This window comes from Caloenas nicobarica, chromosome 2 (assembly GCF_036013445.1).
Source record: "Caloenas nicobarica isolate bCalNic1 chromosome 2, bCalNic1.hap1, whole genome shotgun sequence".
Taxonomy (NCBI): domain Eukaryota; kingdom Metazoa; phylum Chordata; class Aves; order Columbiformes; family Columbidae; genus Caloenas; species Caloenas nicobarica.
Window position 1 is genome coordinate 41,926,832 of NC_088246.1, and position 20,335 is coordinate 41,947,166.

Genomic DNA, 20,335 nt, shown 5'->3' on the forward strand with positions numbered 1-20,335 from the left:
AGTAGTTGAATGTTTATTAATTTATTTTCAGTAAGTTAGTTTCCCTTGAGTCAGATGTAAACAGTATTAAGGTTTCTGTGTACTTTCATGGTTAAAAAAAGTATCCTTTTGCCTGAATTTATTCTTTTATAAAGCAATGGTTTGTTAAATTCTGATTCTTATTTCAGTTTTCTATATGGGAAAGAAATGTTCTGACTTACATTGCTGTAGTTCTCTTACAGGATTCGCGTCATCTCTTTAACACAAATCAGCCAGAATTTTTGTCATTCTATAGTCTTTGCAGATCCAATAGAGATGATTAAAAACTGTAAAGTATGTTCCAATATAGAAATCTATCTCTGTGACCACAGTTTAATTCAGTTTTTCAGTATAATTTAATGACATTTTGGTTTCTTCTATGAAAAGAAGCAGTTGATCCAATTTACCTGTATTGTAATATCAGTTGCTATGTCATAATTTTAAATTAATTTGTTAAGGAGTCTTCACCTAACTCCTTTTTCTTGTAATGAAGTCATTCACTTAGGTAATTTTGTATGCAAGAAGTATAGGGGACACCAAATCCATTAAAATAACATACCCTGAAATTACTACTGATGACACAAGGAAAAAGGAAATTGTACGAATCGTCCTAACGGGCAGGGCTTTTTGTTCTCTTTTTAAAGGTGCAGAACGTGTCATTACATTGAAAATGGAAATTCCTGGATCCATGCCACCTCTGATTCAGGAAATGCTGGAGAACTCTGAAGGACACGAACCACTGACCCCAACCTCAAATGGAAATACTGCAGAACACAGTCCCAGTATCTCCCCCAGTTCAGTGGATAACAGCACTGTCAGTCAGTCCCCTCTGGTGCAATAAGACATTTTCCAGCTACTTCAGACATTCCTAATACCTTATGTACAGGGATGAAAAGCAAGAGAAACATTTTTACTGCTGCTTAGTTTCTGGACTTAATATATATCTATATATGTGTATATATATAGATAAAAACTCAACAAGGACCAAGGAATTTTCATATGTATCGATATATACTCCTTGCTGTTTAAACTCTTAAAACTAGAAAAATGCAAACTTTTGAAACTCTAAATCAGCCATTTCATGCAAAAAAAAAAATAGTTAAGCTTCTGTTTTCTCCTCTGAACGTTCAAGATTGCATGGTGACACGACAGATCTCAAACTTCAAATTCTGGTTGCATTCCTGATGACTTTGTACATACAAATGTATGGCTGTACTTTCTATACTGGATGTTTGGTGCTTTCCTTTTGTCTCTCGTACCTAAAACGATCAAGAAACCATGTGAAATGGACTCCTGTGCACATCCAGAAAAGGAAGTTTAAAGGACCGTCTGATTTAGTTTAATATGAAAACGTGTCTTTGATGACCTCAGTTTGCATCTCTTTCCTTGTAAAAAGTATACAAAATTCACTGCACTAGCAGAAGAGACAACAGTATCGGCATTAGCTGCCAGGTCAGTTATTCAGATGTCATTTGTTCCACTGTTAATGTCACTTTAAAATTTAAAGACGTGGTTTCTTACCTGGCTGGTGACCTAGCTACACAATTAGCTACTACAGTTCTTCAGTACCGATGATAGCCTCCAAGGCAGAAACACTTTTCAGTGTTACCATGGGTTTGTTTACTTGTTTACAAGCTGTTAGGGAAGCTTCATGGGATGAGAACCAGATGACTCATTTACAGCTTTTGAATTGGAGGGGAGTCGAGGGTATTTCCTAGAGAATCGACTGCCAGGAATTCACTGGGTTATCCAGCCTTCCAGGTGCCAGGGAAGTACAGCTCAGACTTCCAGAAACACGAGGAGAGAATCTGCCTTCTTGGCCTTGTTAAATCACCATGAAGCAGAGTGAAAACTGTGGTAGAATGGTTAACAGATTTAAAGTGTCAGTTTCTTAGGTTTCATTTAAAGCACTAGTGGTTTGTTTGTTTTGTTTTTTTTTTTTTTTATATATTCTAGCAAGTCTGTGATGTACTTTCACTGGCTCTGTTTGTACATTGAGATTGTTTAACAATGCTTTCTATGTTCATATACTGTTTACCTTTTTCCATGGAGTCTCCTGGCAAAGAATAAAATATATTTATTTTAAAAAAAAAAACCTGTGTCGAAGTAGTCCAAATTTTACACATACACACAGTAGTTTTCCATTTTTTTTAATGTTTAAACTTCATTTCAAAAAGCAGGTTTCCTGTTTGCAACCATGACAATTAAAATGTGCTTTAGCACAGCTGTCTAGAACATCTCTACAAGCCAGTCAGACAAATACATGACATTTCAATGAGTAAAAAAGAGCATAAAACTGTAGGTGTAAGAACAAAATGTTAAAATGCCTACACACAATAATAAAAACCATCAATTACATTATCACATAAAATAAGTCAAATGTACAAAAGTTTGCGACAGAAGGGACAAAAGGACAACACAAGATATTTGTTGGAAAACATTTGTGTGCTCTTTGGGCACTTAATTAAACATATCAAAATCATCATCTTCATCAGACTCTGCGAAATATTTAACTTCTTTTCTAGCCCGGCCTGTCCGTGGCTTTGGGGCAGTTTCGGAGGCAAAGCCTGGCTGAAAGATTTCCACATCAGAGTCCTGGTCAAAAGCGGCCTTCTTGGATTTCTTCAGAAAAAAAAAAAAGGACACATCAGCTGTGATGCTCTGCACATTTTCCCTTTTAATATCCAGAACTGAAGGAAACCTTCTCTAACATCTAATTTCTAACCACACCTAAACCCCCTTTATCATATTAACAACCTAAAATATGAACATGTACCTTTATGTAAAGTAATCCATTAGGTTCTTTTCACAAGGAGAAAAGAGAATAGATTAAACTGACCTTGCTTGGTGTTGATTTAGGTGTTTTCTTCCCAGGGTTGTATTCACCTTCATTTTCTGAGCTGGATGTTTTCCTTTTCTTTGCCCCTCTACCTTTTCCTACACAAGAGAATATGATTTGTTTTCTTTTTTTTTTTAATAAAACTCCAGAGTTCCGAAAACTGAAAAAAAACCCCTACTGACATTACTTTAGTATGTCTACATGTTACAGTTCAAATCTAGTTTACAATTCAAGCTGCTTCACACCAGCAGTAAAATGAAATATATTTTATTTTCTCAGTTTTAAATCTTTTATGCTTCTTCGAAAGTTACCGCTCACCCTAACTATTTAAGCTGTCAGTTCAAGGCAGGGACAAACTTCATTAGATCAGTGACTTCTAGACTTCTGAAGTACTAAAAGTCCTCGGTCACCTTCTGTACTGATTACACAGCATTAATTCACCTTTACCATTTAGTAAATTTACTATCAGCCTCAACTATCAACACTGGCACATCCTTTATAGCCTCCTCGGGTTACACCACTTGGTGTGCTGTGTTGTGAGGACTCTGACAACTGGTATACCAAATAATTGGTTTTAAAAGCCGGAAAACACTACTAGAGTTACTACCAGAATTTTACCGTCCTGTAAAATGCTGAGATGAAAGAAAATATGTGCTATCCAGTAGAAATGATGAACAAAAAAAGAAGGGGGGGAGTGGAGCTCTTAAATACATTCCCAACAGTGAAGGTCAGATAAAAAGTTTGCACATTAGTTGTCAACAAAATTCAGTATGCTATATTTGTCACAGAAAAGGCTCATGGCTGAGTAAGCTACTAGTGATTAATTTACTAATAAATCAACAAAGATCTAATTGTAGAGACACTAGTTCTGCCTCTTCATAAAAAATGATTGTGAACCTGTGTTACAGAGAGCACAGACGAGAGTTTTGAGCAGCACAGCACCAAAACTCTTACCTTTGGGTGCTGCAGTCTTCTTTGGAATGCCGAATTCTGAATCCGAGTCAGAGTTTACAGTTTCCACCTTCTTGGCCTTGGGAGCTCGTTTAGGTTTAGGGGGCACATCTAGTTTTGCTGTTAGAAGTTAGAGATACTAAATCTGTTAAATTCATGTATTGGTTAGATTTTATTAGATACTCCAGTTATAGCATAAATGGCAGATACTAAAACGAGAGGTTTCTGCACTTGGGGGAAACATACTTCAGCTTTTACGCTAAAACTGCATGGAGTAAACAGGAGGATTCCTTTGTCATACTTCGAGATGTATCAGTGCATTCCGTAAGTTCAGTGTTTGCGATTAAATAACTTTTTCATCTCTTTGAGCACAAAGCAGGTTACCAGTAACTAAAGCAGCCACAGAAATTCTCCAAGTTGGATACTTTAAACACATTTGCAGACGTGACAGCATCCACCAACACAGCTTGCTGCTTGAGACATTTTTGCCTTCACAGCGGTCCAGCTGCAGGGGTTTGAGAGACACTGTATCGACTCTGCAACATTGTTCTCTGTCAATCACCTCTGTGAAAAAGGAACTTCACAAAAAGCAGAAAGGGCAGGAAGGGGACAGATCCGTGGGTTTCTTACAGAACCAATTACTTCTATGCAACTGCTCTTGCCATCTTTAAAAGACAGTCATTGGTACATTCACAGAATGGGTGACAAGGGATAGAATCACAGACTCATTTAGGTTGAAAAAGACCCTTAAGATCATCAGATAATGTCTTCTGTGCACTTACAGGTGAGTCAGTCTTTTGCAGAACCCTCAGATACTGACCTACACACTATCAGCCACAAAGATAATAACAGGCCTGTAAAAACACTCCAGATACCAGGAATGTGGACATGTGTGGAACTCAGGCTTTCATTTATGGTATCACTAGGGGAATGTGTTCAGACATGAGAGGGTCTCCACAAACGTTTTTGTCTATGATGCCTTCAGCTGCTACCCACTGGAGAGTCACTGCACAAAGACAGTCATGTCTTCCCAGCTTTTTGTGATAATACCTACTGGGTAGTCCAAGTAGCAGGTCCCAACAATACAAAAATTAAAGCCTTCTTTGGCATGACGGATAGGAAAAAAAGGTGTTAGCTATGGCAGCATTTCAGATAAGACTTGGGGAGAGAAGCAACAACGCTTCGGATGGAAGTCGGGAACCATATTTGAAAGTAACTTGAAATAGGTCTCTCTGGGTATCTCAACTGAGTAACACCAGCTGTATTGGCATAAAGTAAAACCAAGTAAGCCACGAAGACCTACCAGTAAGCCTGGAAAAGTAACACAGCAACTTAAAGCAGAAGAATGCTTCCTAGAAGCATCACCAAAAGTAAGTAGTAGTCACCAGTAAAGGAGGAGGCGGTGTTAGTTGAAGGTACGTGATTTTTAGGTCCCATAAGGCAATGAAGTCCTTCATAGAGGAAACAGTTTTACCAGTGTAAGAAACATAGACTAGGGGGCAGGGAACAGAAAGATTCACAAATTTAATCAATTTGAAGATGACAAGCAGAAATTGTGACCAAGAGAACCTCAGTACAAAGGAACTATTTTAGATCTAGGTGACATTCAACATCAGGACCTGAGGTTTAAATGTCCTCCTACAGCACTGTGTATGTTTTGGCCAGGTATTTGTGCCTTGCACGGTTCCTCATGCTGTTGATGTGAAATTTGTGTGTCAGGCACAAGACAAGTACACTACATTGACAAGTACTACCCAGCATATGTACCATGAGATGTAACTATCTTCAGCTGGCCCTGAGTCCTCGAGTTTGCTAACTGATGTTAGAAAAGGGGCAACTTCTCACTGACAAACAAGGAATTAGGGAGAAGGAAACTGGGGATGAAAGAGAGGTATGACATGCTGCCACAAACACTAGACTTGTTCTTCCCTTGAAACAGAACCTGTCATCACTAGTCAAGTCCTGTGAAGTCTGCCTGCAGAATACCAAGTCCAAAGGACAGCAGGCATCTTAACTGTTACCTGGTGGCTAAAGTAATAGTGTTTGTGGCTTCCAGATCATGCATCTCCCTTTGCACTAACTCTAGTGGGATTCTGAACCGCCGCCTTAGATTATTGACCTAATGCCTGTGCAAGCAGGAAGGATCTCTGACAGCAACTAGACCACAACCAGCCAAGCTCTCCACCAGGTATCATGACATGAACTGGAACTCTGCAGGGGGGGTCAATGTACACAGGCTCTCAAGAAGCCCAAGTTTTTGGTAGAAAGTCCAGGAGTGGTATCAGTCCTACAGCTGGTGCGAAGGGTACATCTCACTGCTAGAATCTCAGCAGCCGGCTGGGCTATTCAAGATGAGCAGCTGCTTATAATCAAAGAGTAAGACCGCTTTTTAGATTCCCCTTAGCCTTACTATAAAGCACTAGAAACACAGACCTCTCAAACAGTGCACAGAAAGCAGGCTCAGCCATCTCTTGATCCTCTGTAGTGAACACTAGAGACCAAGAGATTTCATCTCAAATTGATCAAACTCTGAAAAGAAGCTGAACACACACCTATTCCTTTATTTCTTCTCATTGAGAAGGGGATGCAGCTGTACAGATAGCAAGGCACAACAAATAGTTCTTCAGTTTCAGCTTTCTAGCCTTAAAAATCCAAGCTCTGAAGTCACAGAAAACCAAACAACTCCAGAACAATTGTTTCAGCCACACAATAGACATTCCCAGTGTGAGGGGGAGTGGATGGAACATTACAATACCAGAAAATGGGTTTTGAAGTGGCTGCTGATACAGGACATGAATATTAGAACCAAGTAGACAACTAAAAGGGTACCAGATGACCAACGCGCTAAGCATGTTATGTTATCACTGTCCTGTCAAACTGTGCTCATGAAACTGTGATCATGTCTAATCTGGGCAAAGAAGAAGAGATGAAAACTGGTGAAAGCAACCTGTCCTATTGTCATGCACTGAGAGGGAGATTGTCCGTAAGGCTACTCCTGAAGGCAAAAATTAAACTTTTGCTTGAAAGTGACCCTGTTCCTACCTATTCGGTGAGTATAAAGGTTAATTAGAAACTCAGAAACAGATCACAGCTATATTTTAAGGTTTCACATTAGGTTAATGATGGGTCACATCCAGGCCTTCAAAAAACAGAGAAGGAGAAAGAGATTGAATGTTTAATTGCATGCATGCCTAGATACTGCATACACAGTTCTCTCCCGTATTTACTGCAGCATAGAAGTTTAGCATAAAAGACTATTCTATTAGACATGAGCTATTTCTGAAAACAACCTTCATTTATTGTATTAGATAACTTTACTAGCTTAAAGTGTTTGAGAAGCATTCAGACAATCACTGATTCAAACAGTTTACAAATTAGATTAGACATAATGCAGCCAGAAAGAAATTAGAAATAGGGAAGCAATGGGGGAGAGGATAAAAAGATGCTGCAATTCACTGGTACCTAATATATAACAATTTTTTTTTTCTCATCTTTAAGAGAGTAAGTTAATTATTGTAACTGGCTGCTTTCTTGCAGATTTCCTTTAGATATCTTTTTGGGGAAGAATTAACACATTAAGTTCAGCTGCAAGTTGATCAAATGAAGTTTTAAAAAACAAAGGCGACAGTATCACAGGAAAAAAAATGCTTTTGGAGGACAGAAGACTGAGTAGCAAGAAAAAAAAAAAGAATACAGGAAGAAAGGCAAAGATCTGAAAATAACAAAATCTCCAGTCTATCATGTCTTAAGAACTGTATTTTATAACCTATCCAAACTACCGTTAGGTAAGAAAAAACATTCTTTTTCACCATGAATTATGGCAAGTGTCTTGCATAATCTTTAAAACACATTTAGAAACAAGCGCAAGTCTTTCTCTTAAAAGCAACACTAAAAACTGATAAGTCAATATTCTCCAAGGTAAAGCAAAAACCCCTTATTCCTACAAATACCCAAGCACAACCACAGAAACAAATCCAAATAATAAACACACTCTTCTTGGAATTGTCCTTAACTCTGTAGTGTAAAATCCTGTAAGATGCGAGTTCTCAAGACCTGACTAATAATTGAACAAATGTATACCTCTGAAGTTTGAGGAGAGCCTTTCATCCTCTGTTTCAGAAGAAAAATAACTGTGCCAAGTGGAACTTACTCTGGTAGCCTACTTAGGACATAAATATTTCTTGGGGATTCCTCCTTCCTTTTGCTCTCCTTCCTTTTAAAGTAAATGAGTTAGACCCATTATAGAAGACTGTCTTCAACCCCAAGGTCATGGTGTTTCACTTATTCCCTGAGGGCAAAAACCCCCCATGATCTAAACTAATCAAAGGCTGAATAGCAACTCCATACATGGAAAGTATTAAGTTTTGACACTACAGTAGCCAGTGCAAAGGAAGAAATTAATACCATTAAGGAGCTGGAAGAAGTTCACACCCTACGCTGAATTTCGCCAAGTTCAAAATAAATGAATGCAGTTCCCACTCTGAAGATGTGAACAGACAATGCACAGGTGGAAGAGATGAGTTTTAAACAAATGGATTGGCTTACAGGACAATACGTACCCTTTTTAGCAGCTACTGTTTTGCTTGGAATTTTCTCTGTTTGTTTTGGGGCAAAAGATGATGAGAAAACAGGAGCAGAATCCTCTTCATCACTGTCCAATTTTGTTGTATCTATGATCACAGAGTATGTTTAGAATAAGATCTATTCACTGTGTATTTTAAATCACCAGTATTAATTACAGCCAAAATTAAACTCAAAAAAGTACTTCTCATACTACAGGTAGGCTATGGATGTACTGTGACTTTCTTATCTATGACACAAGCTTTCCTCCTCCAAGGATCAGAACCTCCTTTCCCTCTCCCCTTTATAAATCTGGACATCTTTCTTCTATAACTACTGTGTGAAGTTTGTGTATGTCACATAAACTCCCTAATATATTCTGTAACAGTTGCTATAAGACTAAATAGATCAGTGAAAACGTGCTCACCATCATCTGTCTTCTGAGAGTAAGATGGAAAAGAGAAGATGTTCCCAAAATCTTGATTTTTCTTGTCTTGAGACATTTTCCTGCTGTCAAACAGGAAAAAGAAATTCTATGAGTTGCATTAACTACACACTGAGGTATATAGACATGATAATATCTATATGAGATTAAATTCCCATTTTAGCACTACAAAGCATTTCTAGTATTTTTGTATTTACGTGCAGCAGCCAACCCCCTAAAAATCACCATGCAGTCATGAACTTCAGGCATTTAAAATTGACAGAATTATATTTTTATCAATAGTTCTGTATACCAGACTGGCACAAGATGGAATCAACAGAGAATCTTACAAAATGCAGTTTAACAGATGATATTACTGATATTATGACATTACTGATAGTGTATGATAATTCGGTAAGTCACGTTTGCCTCTGCTTCAGTCAATTGCAAGGCTGAGGTAACCTACGCTTTAATTCCCCTCCCAAAATGTATAACTTTTATTTTACATGTGTATGTAGAGTAACAACAGGCTGATGTTTCTCAGTTTTGTTCAGAGACTCCTGCATTCAAAAAAATTACTAGTAAAGAAATACTGCTCAGTTACAGGACTTACTCTGGAGACGGCTTTGATTTGGCCGGGGAGAAGTCATATTCATCTTTTTCTAAACTGTCTGAGGGAACAAACTCATCCTCTCTGTCATTTGTAACTGGAGAGGCTTTTACTTTGAGCTCATCCAAATCATTATTATTGTTGGCATCATCATCATCATCGGCATCATCTTCTTCTTCTGAGAAGTCAAAAGTATATTTGGGCCTCTCCGCTAAAAAAAAGCCCACATATATACACATTTCAAGATAGATGTTTATGTTAATACATAAATAAAGTTGAAGTCGCTAAACAATCCCTGACTCAGAGCACACAAGACAACAGACTGGGAAAAAAGAAACTTGTTTGACCCTGGAGGAATAAAGAAACATAATTTAGAGTGTTACCAAACATCTAACACCACTTGTGGCTTGCTCGGATACCTTCAGCTAATGGCATTATGAAGACATCACTGCGTAAGTACTTCTTAAAATCCAAGTTTTCTTGAATCAATCATTTGAACATTCTTCCTAATCAAGCGCTTGAAAAATTGATCAATAGTTTTCCAGAAAAATCTGTGTATTTTTCTTAAACTATCAAATATTTCTCTATTTTCCAAACTTTCAGTTTCTGATACTTTTGCCTTTCATAGACTGTTCAGAATATATTTTTGATAAATTTTTACTAGGCATTCGGGCTTTTGGGCCTTACTGGACAGCACAATTGCATTAATTTTTTTGTAATGGTATTATCTTGTCTATTTCTTGTATAATTCACTAGTTTTGTGAATAATTTCTATTCTAGTGCTTAGAATAAGGAAAAAGATTCCTGGACCAAGTTACAAAATCTTTCATATCAACTCTTAAGTTCCTGGTCTTGACATTAAGACTTTTTTCACTGACCACACAGTGAAGAAAATGTAATGCAAGATATCTCCAGGAAGGAAAGTCCTAAAGGAAGGCTATGGTCAAAGGAAAATGTAGGTTTGTAGTTTAAATGTTCAGTCACCACGCACAATTCACAAAAGCTTGGGTACCTGCAGCTCTCCTAAGTAGAGAGTCTCTTGGAATAATCACAGGCTCATTCTCTTCTAAATCACTTTCAGACTTGGATTCATCATCTGACCATGGGTTTCGTTTCTTCACTTTTTTTGCACCAGGTTTTGTAGATGATGGTGTTCTTCTTACCCTAGTACCTGCCACAAGTTAAAGTATTTACTACAGTCAGGGTAAAAAATACTTTCATCTCTTGTAATTGTTTATGATGCATAAATTTAGCATAAATTTTTAACATAAAAAGTTCTCCTTTAAATGTTGTAAATATTCTTTCCTGAATAAAAATTTAACGCGATGAAATTATTTCACACAGAACCTGCCCTGCTGCTGCCAAATAAATTTGTCTTACGACTGAAAAATGTAAAAGTCCCTAATTTGAAGTTTTAGCTCCTCTGCAGCCAAACTTCCATTTCTTTAAAAGTTGCTGGGGTTTTCCAGGAAAAGAACAAGCAGTTTTCCATTATTCAGGGAACATAATCAGGAACAGCTATTGGAAAAATCCAGTCATCATGGGAAGCAGAGGGTACCCTCTTGGGGGGTAACAATGCGGTCAGTGAATTGCAGGGCAAACTCAGGTCAAGCTGAGCTAATTGGCTCTGGCTCATCATGAGCTGGGGTAGAGCTGAGCAGCATGTAGACAACTCAGTCAGAACTGTGCTCAGTTAACCTATTCAGGATGGTTGATCCTCTGAATAAATAAAACCAGATCTCGCCTCAGAAGTATTTGCATAGCCACTTTTTCTTTTTTTAAAAATTTTTTTTGAAACCTCATAATTAAACGTTCTCTTTGGTCTTTACATTTCCTTTTTGTTCCTGCCCTTCTCTCCTTTATTATATATTTCTCAAATAATAGCAAGGAACTTACCAGGCTCCTTCTTCTCTCTTTTAGGTTTAGGGGTTTTAGTTGCTGTGGCTGATGTATTCAGTGACTCATCCCCACCACCCTCAGCTGGCACACCACCAAATTCTTCATCAAATTCCATTTTTATTGCTATAGAATCAGTTTCACCCTAAAAATACAAAAACAGTTGGGCAAAATAAATTAAAACTTTATATTTCAAGATTGAACTGGAATAGTTTTGTAGAAGATAACAAATGAAAGTTAACTAGTATATTGGCATTTATTGAACAGTCTTCCAAGAATTCCAAGGAAGAAATCTCAGTAAAAACACCTGAACAATAAGTAGACACAAGAGGCTTGCAAATGTAGAAGAAACCCAGTATTAAGTTCTTTGTGCATTAGGTCAGCAGAACAGTATAAACACATCATTAATGAGGTCTAGTGGTTCAGATTTATGCCACCAGAGTAGAAAAATACAGTAGTTAAATAACAAATAATCCAACTATAGTAATAGTTTTGATTTACCTTTTTCTTTTTCAGCAATTTCCTACTGGCATCGGCTTTCATGGCAGACGTAATCTGTGGAACTATTCTTCTGCCAAATGGTGAGGGCATGGTCTCTTCCAGCTGAAGTTTCTTCATCTTGGGTTTACCAACTTTCCCTTTTATTGGTTTGCCAACCATGCCAGCCAAAACATCTTCTCTTTCTTGTGCTTCCACTTTCTAACAAACGAGCGTGGGGGAGGTGAAACAACACATTCATTCTTTTTTAATGAGGGAACACTAGAACATTCATTACCCCACATAGTTAAAAACTACACTTTTATTCAAGATTAAATAAGTATGAACTTTTGGACACTGCTAAACTGAAAAATCTTCTGTCAAGTTTCTATTTCTCATGTATGTGCCCAGGTACTGATGTAACTTTTCAGTCTTTCAGTGTTTAATATAAGCTACTATTTTCCAGAGTCATTTTTAAGGCACATTTTCCAGTCTTTTAATCAGCTTTTTTTCACAGTAGGGACATATAGCTGAAATACAGATATCTGAACAGAACACTTCCATTTGCAGCCATACCGTGAACACACACAGAAATCGAACAAACATCTTGTGTTATCCTGTGTCACTTCAAAAGATTATATCAGCCCCTTTCAGGCAACACTAAAAGCTGAAGGCTCAGCAAGTTATCCATCAGTATGCCTTTACCTTTTCCAAAGGTAATGATGAGGCAAATTAAGAGCCCCCTCGTATTTATGATCTACACACTTTGTTCCTATATGTACAGCTTTGCATTTGACAATACTTGGTTGCCTCACAACCAATTAGATCACATAGAACTGCTATAACTATTACTATTACCAGTTGTTATCCCCAGTTTTTTGTGCCATCTGAAAACAATTTTGCTTCTGGTCATCTTTCTTTTAACATCACTGACTTGGAAAAAAACATTCAGTTGTATAGATGCAAGAAACAATCCCTGAGGAACACAACTAGGGACACAAATAACCAATATTGATTTCCCGCTTTCCACTATATTTGGAGGTCTATCTGCTTTTAATAAAAAAATGTGGTATTTCTATTTTTATTATTTTTTACTTAAATTTTATTACATATTTTAGAAAGGTATGTAAAATATAACATACTTCAAGTTCTTCAACGAAGGCTGCTAAATCTTCTTTCCAGAGATCTGAAGATGATTTCCTTTTAAGGTCATTTAGATCTCTCTCCTAAAACATTACAGAAACACATAGAATGTAAGTTACTAAGTTACAACCAAAGCACATACTATCAAACCTGAAGATTCGCAATTAGATTCATCAGTAATTATTATATCATTTCAGAACAAGCCTTCCACAGTGTACCAACCTTTGAATCCCTCTGTTTAATTAACTCTTCTACTTTCTCTTTCGTAAGTGACCACAGAGACATGTTTAAGATATAGTTAAAATCAGGGCCAGAAGTTGAGCCAGACGCAGAAGAAGCATCATCATTCGGGTTCTGTGGGTCCTCCTCTTCTGCTGCCTAGAGTGAAATATTGACAATTAAAAGTATTAATATTCATAGCTCTGCGTGAACTGTAACATCGCTTCAGAGGACTGTGATAGAGTAGTAAGATGTGCCCTCATGGATCCAATGACACGAACCTTTTTCTGGACCTTTCCAAAAGGCCATTTTCATGTGACCTTCTACAGTTGGATTATTTAATCATTTGATTTAAGAAAACAAATCGGAACTTGATGTTTAGGCATATGCGTTGTATGCTATTGGCACGGATACTGGTACCATCCTAGTTAATTCACAGGGTTGAGACCTCTGCCCTTGGGATATTCATGCATATCTGTTTCTGTAGAAATGAGAACAGTCTTTTGGATAAAAACTGCTATCAAAGCCCTGGATGTACAAACCGTGGTTTGGAAGTGGATCAAAATTTCTCATAATAATAGTTTTGTTATAAAATACATCACACTGCATGGAGTTAAAATACAGTAGTTAAAAAAAAAGGCAATAAAATCAAATCAGAAATGAAAACAGTCGAAGGAGTGGCAATTGCAAAGGGGTGGCTGACACAAATTTGAGGCTGCTTTTGAAAGCAGTTTCATCTTCCCATAATAAAGCATGAAATTAAACTTGCACATATCTCTTTAGGAACAATAAAAAAATCTTGGGTTTTAAAAAAAACCCAGAAATACAGATCAACGTCAAACTTCAAGTAAGTTCAAAAGCCATAGATTCATAATATTCATGTTTAATTACAGAAAACTGATGAATAAGTTATATATAAATAACTACGTTTTGCAATCATATGACACGTAAATAATAAGGGGAAAGTCAGTTATATGTGTGAGGTAACTGATGGAGCATTCTGTGTATCAGTCAGTCAGAAATCAAGTTGCCAATTTTAATTCGGGTACATTTAAAAATTCAGTCCTCTGCATTCTCATTTTCAAATCTGTATTATCTACTTTTCTTTTAAGAATTATCCATATACAATACCAATATTATGTTACAATATTTTTATACAAGTTTAATGTATTTTTAAAAATGGAAGCCAATAAGGAGTAATGAATAACCTATTTTAAGTGTTATGGGTGTTTTAAATTAAGTTAGACCACTAGAAAACAAACATCTGAATAAATTAATATAATTTATAATATTAACAGCATCAAATATGTACAGAGATTTCAGATTTTTACCTTTTCCTGTGCTTCCTTCCAGGCTTTTACTGGATCAGATTCATAACCTCTCTGGACCAACATCTGAATCAAATCTCTTTTTGATCTGTTCTCTACAAGACACACACACATAACCAGGGAGGGAGAAAGAAAGAAAAAAAAGAAAAAAAAAAAGTATGTCATGAAAATAAATGTCTTTAATGCACTACATTCTGCTACATTGAAATCAGTTTGAGACTTTGCCCCATTGTTTACCAATTCTTACTAATGTTTTAGAGAGCATTTACTCACCTATGGTAATTTTTCCTTGTATCTTCTCTAGAACGAAACGAGCTTGATTGTTAAGTTTGGTAGATTCTGCACCCAACATCCCCACAAGCCATTCCTTGCGTAAACTATAATAATGTAATCGCAAATCAAAGAACTCCTTCAAAATGTCTTGCACAGTTTCATACTTCTTTAAGCATCCCATATGATCAAATAGCACCTATAAAATACATAATATACTGCTTGAGAGAGACTGCATAACTCAGACTTTGTTAACCTTTGTGTACATTTCTATTGCACATATACATGCACCATACAAAAAGTGGTATTTTGAAGACTGTGAACTCAAAGCTCACTATGGAACTACATAGCACCTAGCAGGATAGATTTTATTTTTATTCACAAGTAGATTTCAGATGAGATTTATGGTAATACTTTCAAACCAGAAGACAGCTATATCAAGAAATATGCCTGAATTCAGTGGAATGCTAATTTTGTCAGAATATTAAAGCACTAGCTCAGCAGCATCTAATGATTCACAACTACCTTACGTAACAGTTGAAAAGCATGTTTAATAATCTTTCAGCTCAGCTGTGAAATCTGCCACTTTTCAGCTGTGAAAACTGCCATCCTTCAGGTTCGAGCACAAAGAAAGAAATCATTTTTACATCATAGGTGGAATCAATCCTGCCTGACTTCTGACATCTCCAGTTTAGACATTGATCGGTGAAATAGTCACCCTAAGCCCCTCTAGAAGGCAATTCATCTGGCTAAAGTACCTGTTCGGGAGTTGGGTGAACCAGCTCATGTAACTTTTTAAGATGCTTACACTAGGGCAGACTAATTCCTACACATACACAGAAATCAGCCTTTCCTATTTATTTCAGCACGCAGAAAACACAGGATCAAGCTGCAAAACATTTTGAAATCTGTTACACATTAATTTGAAGACAGATTCTCACAGCAGTTCATACGGTTGTTTAAACTTGTGAGAAACTTGATTTGGTATATTTGCTTTTCAAGCACAATCTACAAAATGGGTTCAGCAAGGCCTTTTTCCTCTTCCAATTCTATGGTCTTTAGTTTATTTTTAACCTATTTTCATATAACTTTTGATTTATACAATAATAGCAGCAACAGTAATGGTATTTTTGCTTTGTGATAATAGCTGAAAGTAATTATCTGCCATAAAAAAAACAGAACTCCATTCTTTTCAGTCTTTATAAAGACAGGTTGTTTGGAAATATTCTGTCAGAAATTATCTTACAATTCAAATCCCTCTTGTAAAAGACAGATGTGTATTTACTCACATTCTGACTGTCATCTTGCTACAAGTAGAATAAACCATATGAGTAATTAACATCACCCTTATGTCTTCAGCAGCTTAAAGGTAGTGTTTTCTATACCTCCTAACGTAAAATGGGATTTATGTTGGTGGAAACATTGGATCGTTTAACTCCTATTAAAGGATTGGAATTTCGGAAATGTAATGTCTCAAGTCTAAAATTCAAATCTAGTTATAGCAGAAAGTTACTTGTATGATCTACTTTACATTAACCATTTTTGTTACCTCGACAGGAAAATTTCAGTTACAAGAAACTAACCACCCTGAACCTGTCTCTTTTGGTTTGAAAGATTCATCAGGACTAAAATGGATTTGCTGATCCATATTGACTTAATATTTGTCTTTACTACAATTTTCTACTATTTGAACAATTTCAAATACACAATCCATTGTTCAATACCAAGTACCAAAGTACACTACAAAAACATTTGAGTTTACAACAAGCAACTGTAAGGATTCTGATAGCCAAACGTTAAAAAGTTACCATAGAATTACAAGTAAGACTTGTTTGAAGCTTAAAGACTTTGTGCAATCCAGCAGCTTCTGCCTGTGCAAGTTTTTCTTCTGTCATCTTCACAACAAATTTCACAGTCGTATCAGTGTGGTATTCCTTATAGTCAGAAATTAATGCTGGGGTTTTTTCAGTGCCATTCAACATAGGTTCTAGAACCTGTTCTTTGTACACCTATTAAAAATAGGGTAGCAAAAAAAAAGAAACACTTCTTAGAATCCCTAATTCTTTAAATCAACTGAACAATATAAGATTTCAAAGCTTTTTGTATCACATCTGATACCATTTATAATTTACAGAACCAGTATAATCTGTAAAATGAAGGCCAAGACTAGCACAAATATAAGAGGCATCTTACAAGGACAGTAAAGTCAACTCAAAAGAAAAAGGGGATTACATATTAACTCAGCAGGAGAAACAGGTATTCTTTGTAGTAAGGACAGTAGATGGCACAAGTAGAAAACCACCTTCTGCAAAGACACACAAAACAATGAAATCATGTTCCCCTTCCATGTATGTATAATCATCAGAAATTGTGTTAAAAGTTCATCCAGATGTAGGATTAAACAATTTAATAAGGAACTTTTCGTTGGTTTTGGTTTTTATGTAAATATATTTCACCGTTACTTACCTGGGTCCATGTCCTTACAGGAAGCTCTGTAATTTCTACTGTGTTCCTATCCACCACAAATATTTCACCACTGACTACATACTGGTTTTGACCAAGTTCCTGAATAGTTCCTTTGAAGTTTTTGTAGTTTGGGAGCTGAAATTGCAAAAACCAGCAAAAGTGGTAATAATCTTTATAATAAAACATCAGAAAAATATTTGTTTCCCATACACCATACAGCTATCCCTTGATATTTCTCTAATCCATCAACCATCCTCTCATGCCTGTGAAAATTTTAAGTCATAGGAAAAATACTAGAGAAAAAACAGAACACACACATGCAAGTGTCAGGAGCAAGTATCCTAACATCTACAAAGTAGATATATGATTAAGAAGAAGCAGCTGAACCCAGTGAGGTGGGGGGGGGGTTGTGGTTTGTTTCTGGGTTTTTTAGGGTTATTTTTTTTTGTGGGTTTGTTTGGTTGGTTTTGGTTTGGTTTTTTTGTTGTTGTTTTGGTTCTGTTCATGGTTTTCTTTTTTGTTGTCGGTGGTGGTTTGTTTTTTTTCTTTGTTTTTGTTTTGTTTGTTTGTTTTTTCCTTTTTTTCTTTTTTAAAGAAAACTGCAAGCACAGATAAGGTATGACAGAAAGCAGATTAACACTCCAGTCTCACAATACCTTTACAGAAGTGGTGCTGCCTCCCCTCACCACTTTTTCATTCTTGTGCTGTTTGGCAAAGATAGTGGAACTATCTTTTTTAAACATTCAGTTTAAAAAGTAACTAGCAGGGTGGGGAACTTTTTTTAAATGAATTGATTCCCTTATCCAGCTTACCATGCAGCCACAAACACATACCAGCACACAGAAAGGAGCTAGATGGAGGCAGAACTGCCTCTTTCAACCACAAGTGAAGCTTCAATTGACTGTGAGGCTACACAGAAGGCCTAGGAATCCTAAAGGAAGGGCAATGGATTGCATTAATTAAAAAAAAAAAATCTATTCATTGTTCCCAAGAATTTGCAAAAGGAAATTCACTATTTCATGAAAATTGATACTGCACACTCAGTGAACTGTGATCTAAGTAGAGAAAAAAAGATGTTTCTACTTTTATTACTTGGTAAACACAGCAAAGTAGCAATATCCATGAGCTGTAAAGTAAAGGTTACATTATCTGTATTTCACCTCTTGGTTACAGATATTCTGGGTTCACCCAGGTATTCTTCCTGTCCAAATTTTTTTCAAGTATAATCACTTCTGAGAATTCTTAGAAAATTTGAAATAAAAGAACGGAAGCTAGATGCAGTTCAGAAGCTGCTGATTTTCTTGAACAGAGAAAATTACAAGCTATGCTTACAGATATATAAAAGAGAGTACAATTCAGACAAGTTAGAGGAAATGTTAAGTCTAGCCGAAGTTAAGCAGTAGTACCTCAAAAAGGAAAAAGTGGTACAACTTTTTACTCTACTGCCATGTCATCAGTACCATGTAAGACTTGCAACTGTGACGGCTTACAGTCAGCAGACTGAATAAAAAGTCCTCTGAAATAATTGGAAAAATATAAATTGCAATGTTTTTGCTTCCACGTGAACTTCCCAGCCTCATCCCAACAGTCAAGTAAAGCTCCTACACAAAATTACTGGGACAATCCAACTCAGACGTTCCAACAACCAAGCATTTCTAGAGTGATATGAATTAATTTTGTAAATACAAAATAATGGGTTTTTTTAGCAAACGTAAAATACCAGTGTATACTATTATTTTTACCATTGGGTGGGGATCTAAGCCATCCAGCATTCGTCTGACATTGTTTACAATCTCTCTGGTATCGTAGTTTGGAAGTTTGCAAGCCCATCCAGTACCAATTCCTTCAGCTCCATTTACTAAAACCATAGGAATGATGGGAATATACCATTCAGGCTCTACACGCTGGTTGTCATCATAAAGGAATTTCAGCAAGTTGTCATCCACTGACGGAAAAAGCAGCCTTGCTAAAGGGCTTTAAAAAAGAAAAAGAAAACTGTTTAACTGGAGTCCAGTAAGTAAAGTACATAATGCTTTAACAGTCCATGTGTCCAGATATGATCTATTTGTATATTTTTCTCATGTCTTCCTTCCTCTTTCCAATTCTGAAGCTGAGAATACAATGTACATGTCTCCTGAGAAGAGGAAGTTCTTCCCAATGGAAGAATGTGTTCATAACAGATGATACTTGCTTCCTTCACAGTAACACATGCACATGGTACACTAGTAATTGATGACATTTAACATCTATAAAAATATAATTCTTTGAAGCATTCAGAACACACAGTTCAATGTGACAGTAGGTCACCCAGTAATAAAGCAACACAGCATGCAAATAGTTGCAAAACTTGGCTGCTTAATTGTAGGCCTAGCAATCTCTGAAAATACTACAGAGGTTTTACTGGTGACTACTGTTTGCTCATGTAGACCATTGTCCCGGGTGAATAAAATTTCCACCCCTCATACAAAGGAAAATGTACAAAACTAGGTTGCTACAGAAAGAACATATATGAGGGACGCATTAAAACCTGATACATGATGTATAAAGCTTACAATTAGAGGAAAAGAAGAAACTATAAGGAATTTTAGGAAAAATGTCAAACTGAAATCAGGAAATAAAAGAAGCAACATAACTTATAAAATACTGTCATTTATGTTAAGGAACACATTATAACACTCTGCACACCAAATTGAATTTCAAGGTGTTAGCTGTGAAAAAACAGAATAATTAAATTAGGTCTTAATTATTAGTTATGTATGTGTAATTTAGCTTGATATGAAGAAACTCATCCAAAAGGAAAAGAACCCATCCCAACTTTCAAGTCTATGCTGAGCTGCAGGACTTATCACCAGGTAGCAATACACTTCTGTTGTGAAACTGAACAGATTTCACACTGAACAGGGAAACTGAAAGCTACTTCTCCAAGAAGTCACAATTTAAGATCAGTAACTATAATCATCTGAGTGTTCTACACTTTCAGTCTTCAGCCTTACAATTCCAAGTTTAATTCTTCAAAAGCTACAATTCTCACAGTACTTCTGTGCATAGAAAATCATGCAAAAAAACCCATGAGCAAGAACACACTCATGGATGTAAAGTGGAAGTTGAGCTTCTGCTAAAATATTCTAATCCTC

At 36.4% G+C, this 20,335-nt stretch overlaps 2 protein-coding genes across 6 annotated transcripts in view; one reads left to right on the forward strand and one right to left on the reverse strand.

The window, feature by feature from the left end:
• RARB (retinoic acid receptor beta) overlaps nucleotides 1-2,072 on the forward strand; it is a 330,006-nt gene extending 327,934 nt beyond the window's left edge. For all 4 annotated transcript variants that reach the window (XM_065629747.1, XM_065629748.1, XM_065629749.1 and 1 more), the window contains one exon: nucleotides 663-2,072. In XM_065629747.1, the coding sequence (XP_065485819.1) occupies nucleotides 663-859 (197 nt within the window). In that variant the 3' untranslated portion in view covers nucleotides 860-2,072. The remainder of the gene's footprint in view (nucleotides 1-662) is intronic.
• A 95-nt stretch (nucleotides 2,073-2,167) lies between these two features.
• Nucleotides 2,168-20,335, reverse strand: part of TOP2B (DNA topoisomerase II beta) — a 47,316-nt gene continuing 29,148 nt past the window's right edge. The window contains exons 20-35 of one of the 2 annotated variants that reach the window (XM_065629746.1): nucleotides 18,944-19,175; nucleotides 17,202-17,336; nucleotides 16,544-16,744; nucleotides 14,739-14,934; nucleotides 14,469-14,560; nucleotides 13,141-13,296; nucleotides 12,918-13,001; nucleotides 11,800-11,997; nucleotides 11,299-11,443; nucleotides 10,415-10,573; nucleotides 9,406-9,613; nucleotides 8,796-8,875; nucleotides 8,368-8,478; nucleotides 3,812-3,928; nucleotides 2,858-2,955; nucleotides 2,168-2,640 (exon numbers count right to left, since the gene is read on the reverse strand). In XM_065629746.1, coding sequence (XP_065485818.1) covers nucleotides 2,479-2,640; nucleotides 2,858-2,955; nucleotides 3,812-3,928; nucleotides 8,368-8,478; nucleotides 8,796-8,875; nucleotides 9,406-9,613; nucleotides 10,415-10,573; nucleotides 11,299-11,443; nucleotides 11,800-11,997; nucleotides 12,918-13,001; nucleotides 13,141-13,296; nucleotides 14,469-14,560; nucleotides 14,739-14,934; nucleotides 16,544-16,744; nucleotides 17,202-17,336; nucleotides 18,944-19,175 — 2,374 coding nt within the window. In that variant the 3' untranslated portion in view covers nucleotides 2,168-2,478. Of the gene's footprint in view, nucleotides 2,641-2,857; nucleotides 2,956-3,811; nucleotides 3,929-8,367; nucleotides 8,479-8,795; nucleotides 8,879-9,405; nucleotides 9,614-10,414; nucleotides 10,574-11,298; nucleotides 11,444-11,799; nucleotides 11,998-12,917; nucleotides 13,002-13,140; nucleotides 13,297-14,468; nucleotides 14,561-14,738; nucleotides 14,935-16,543; nucleotides 16,745-17,201; nucleotides 17,337-18,943; nucleotides 19,176-20,335 lie in introns of both variants that reach the window. The other variant, XM_065629745.1, reaches the window with a different exon arrangement.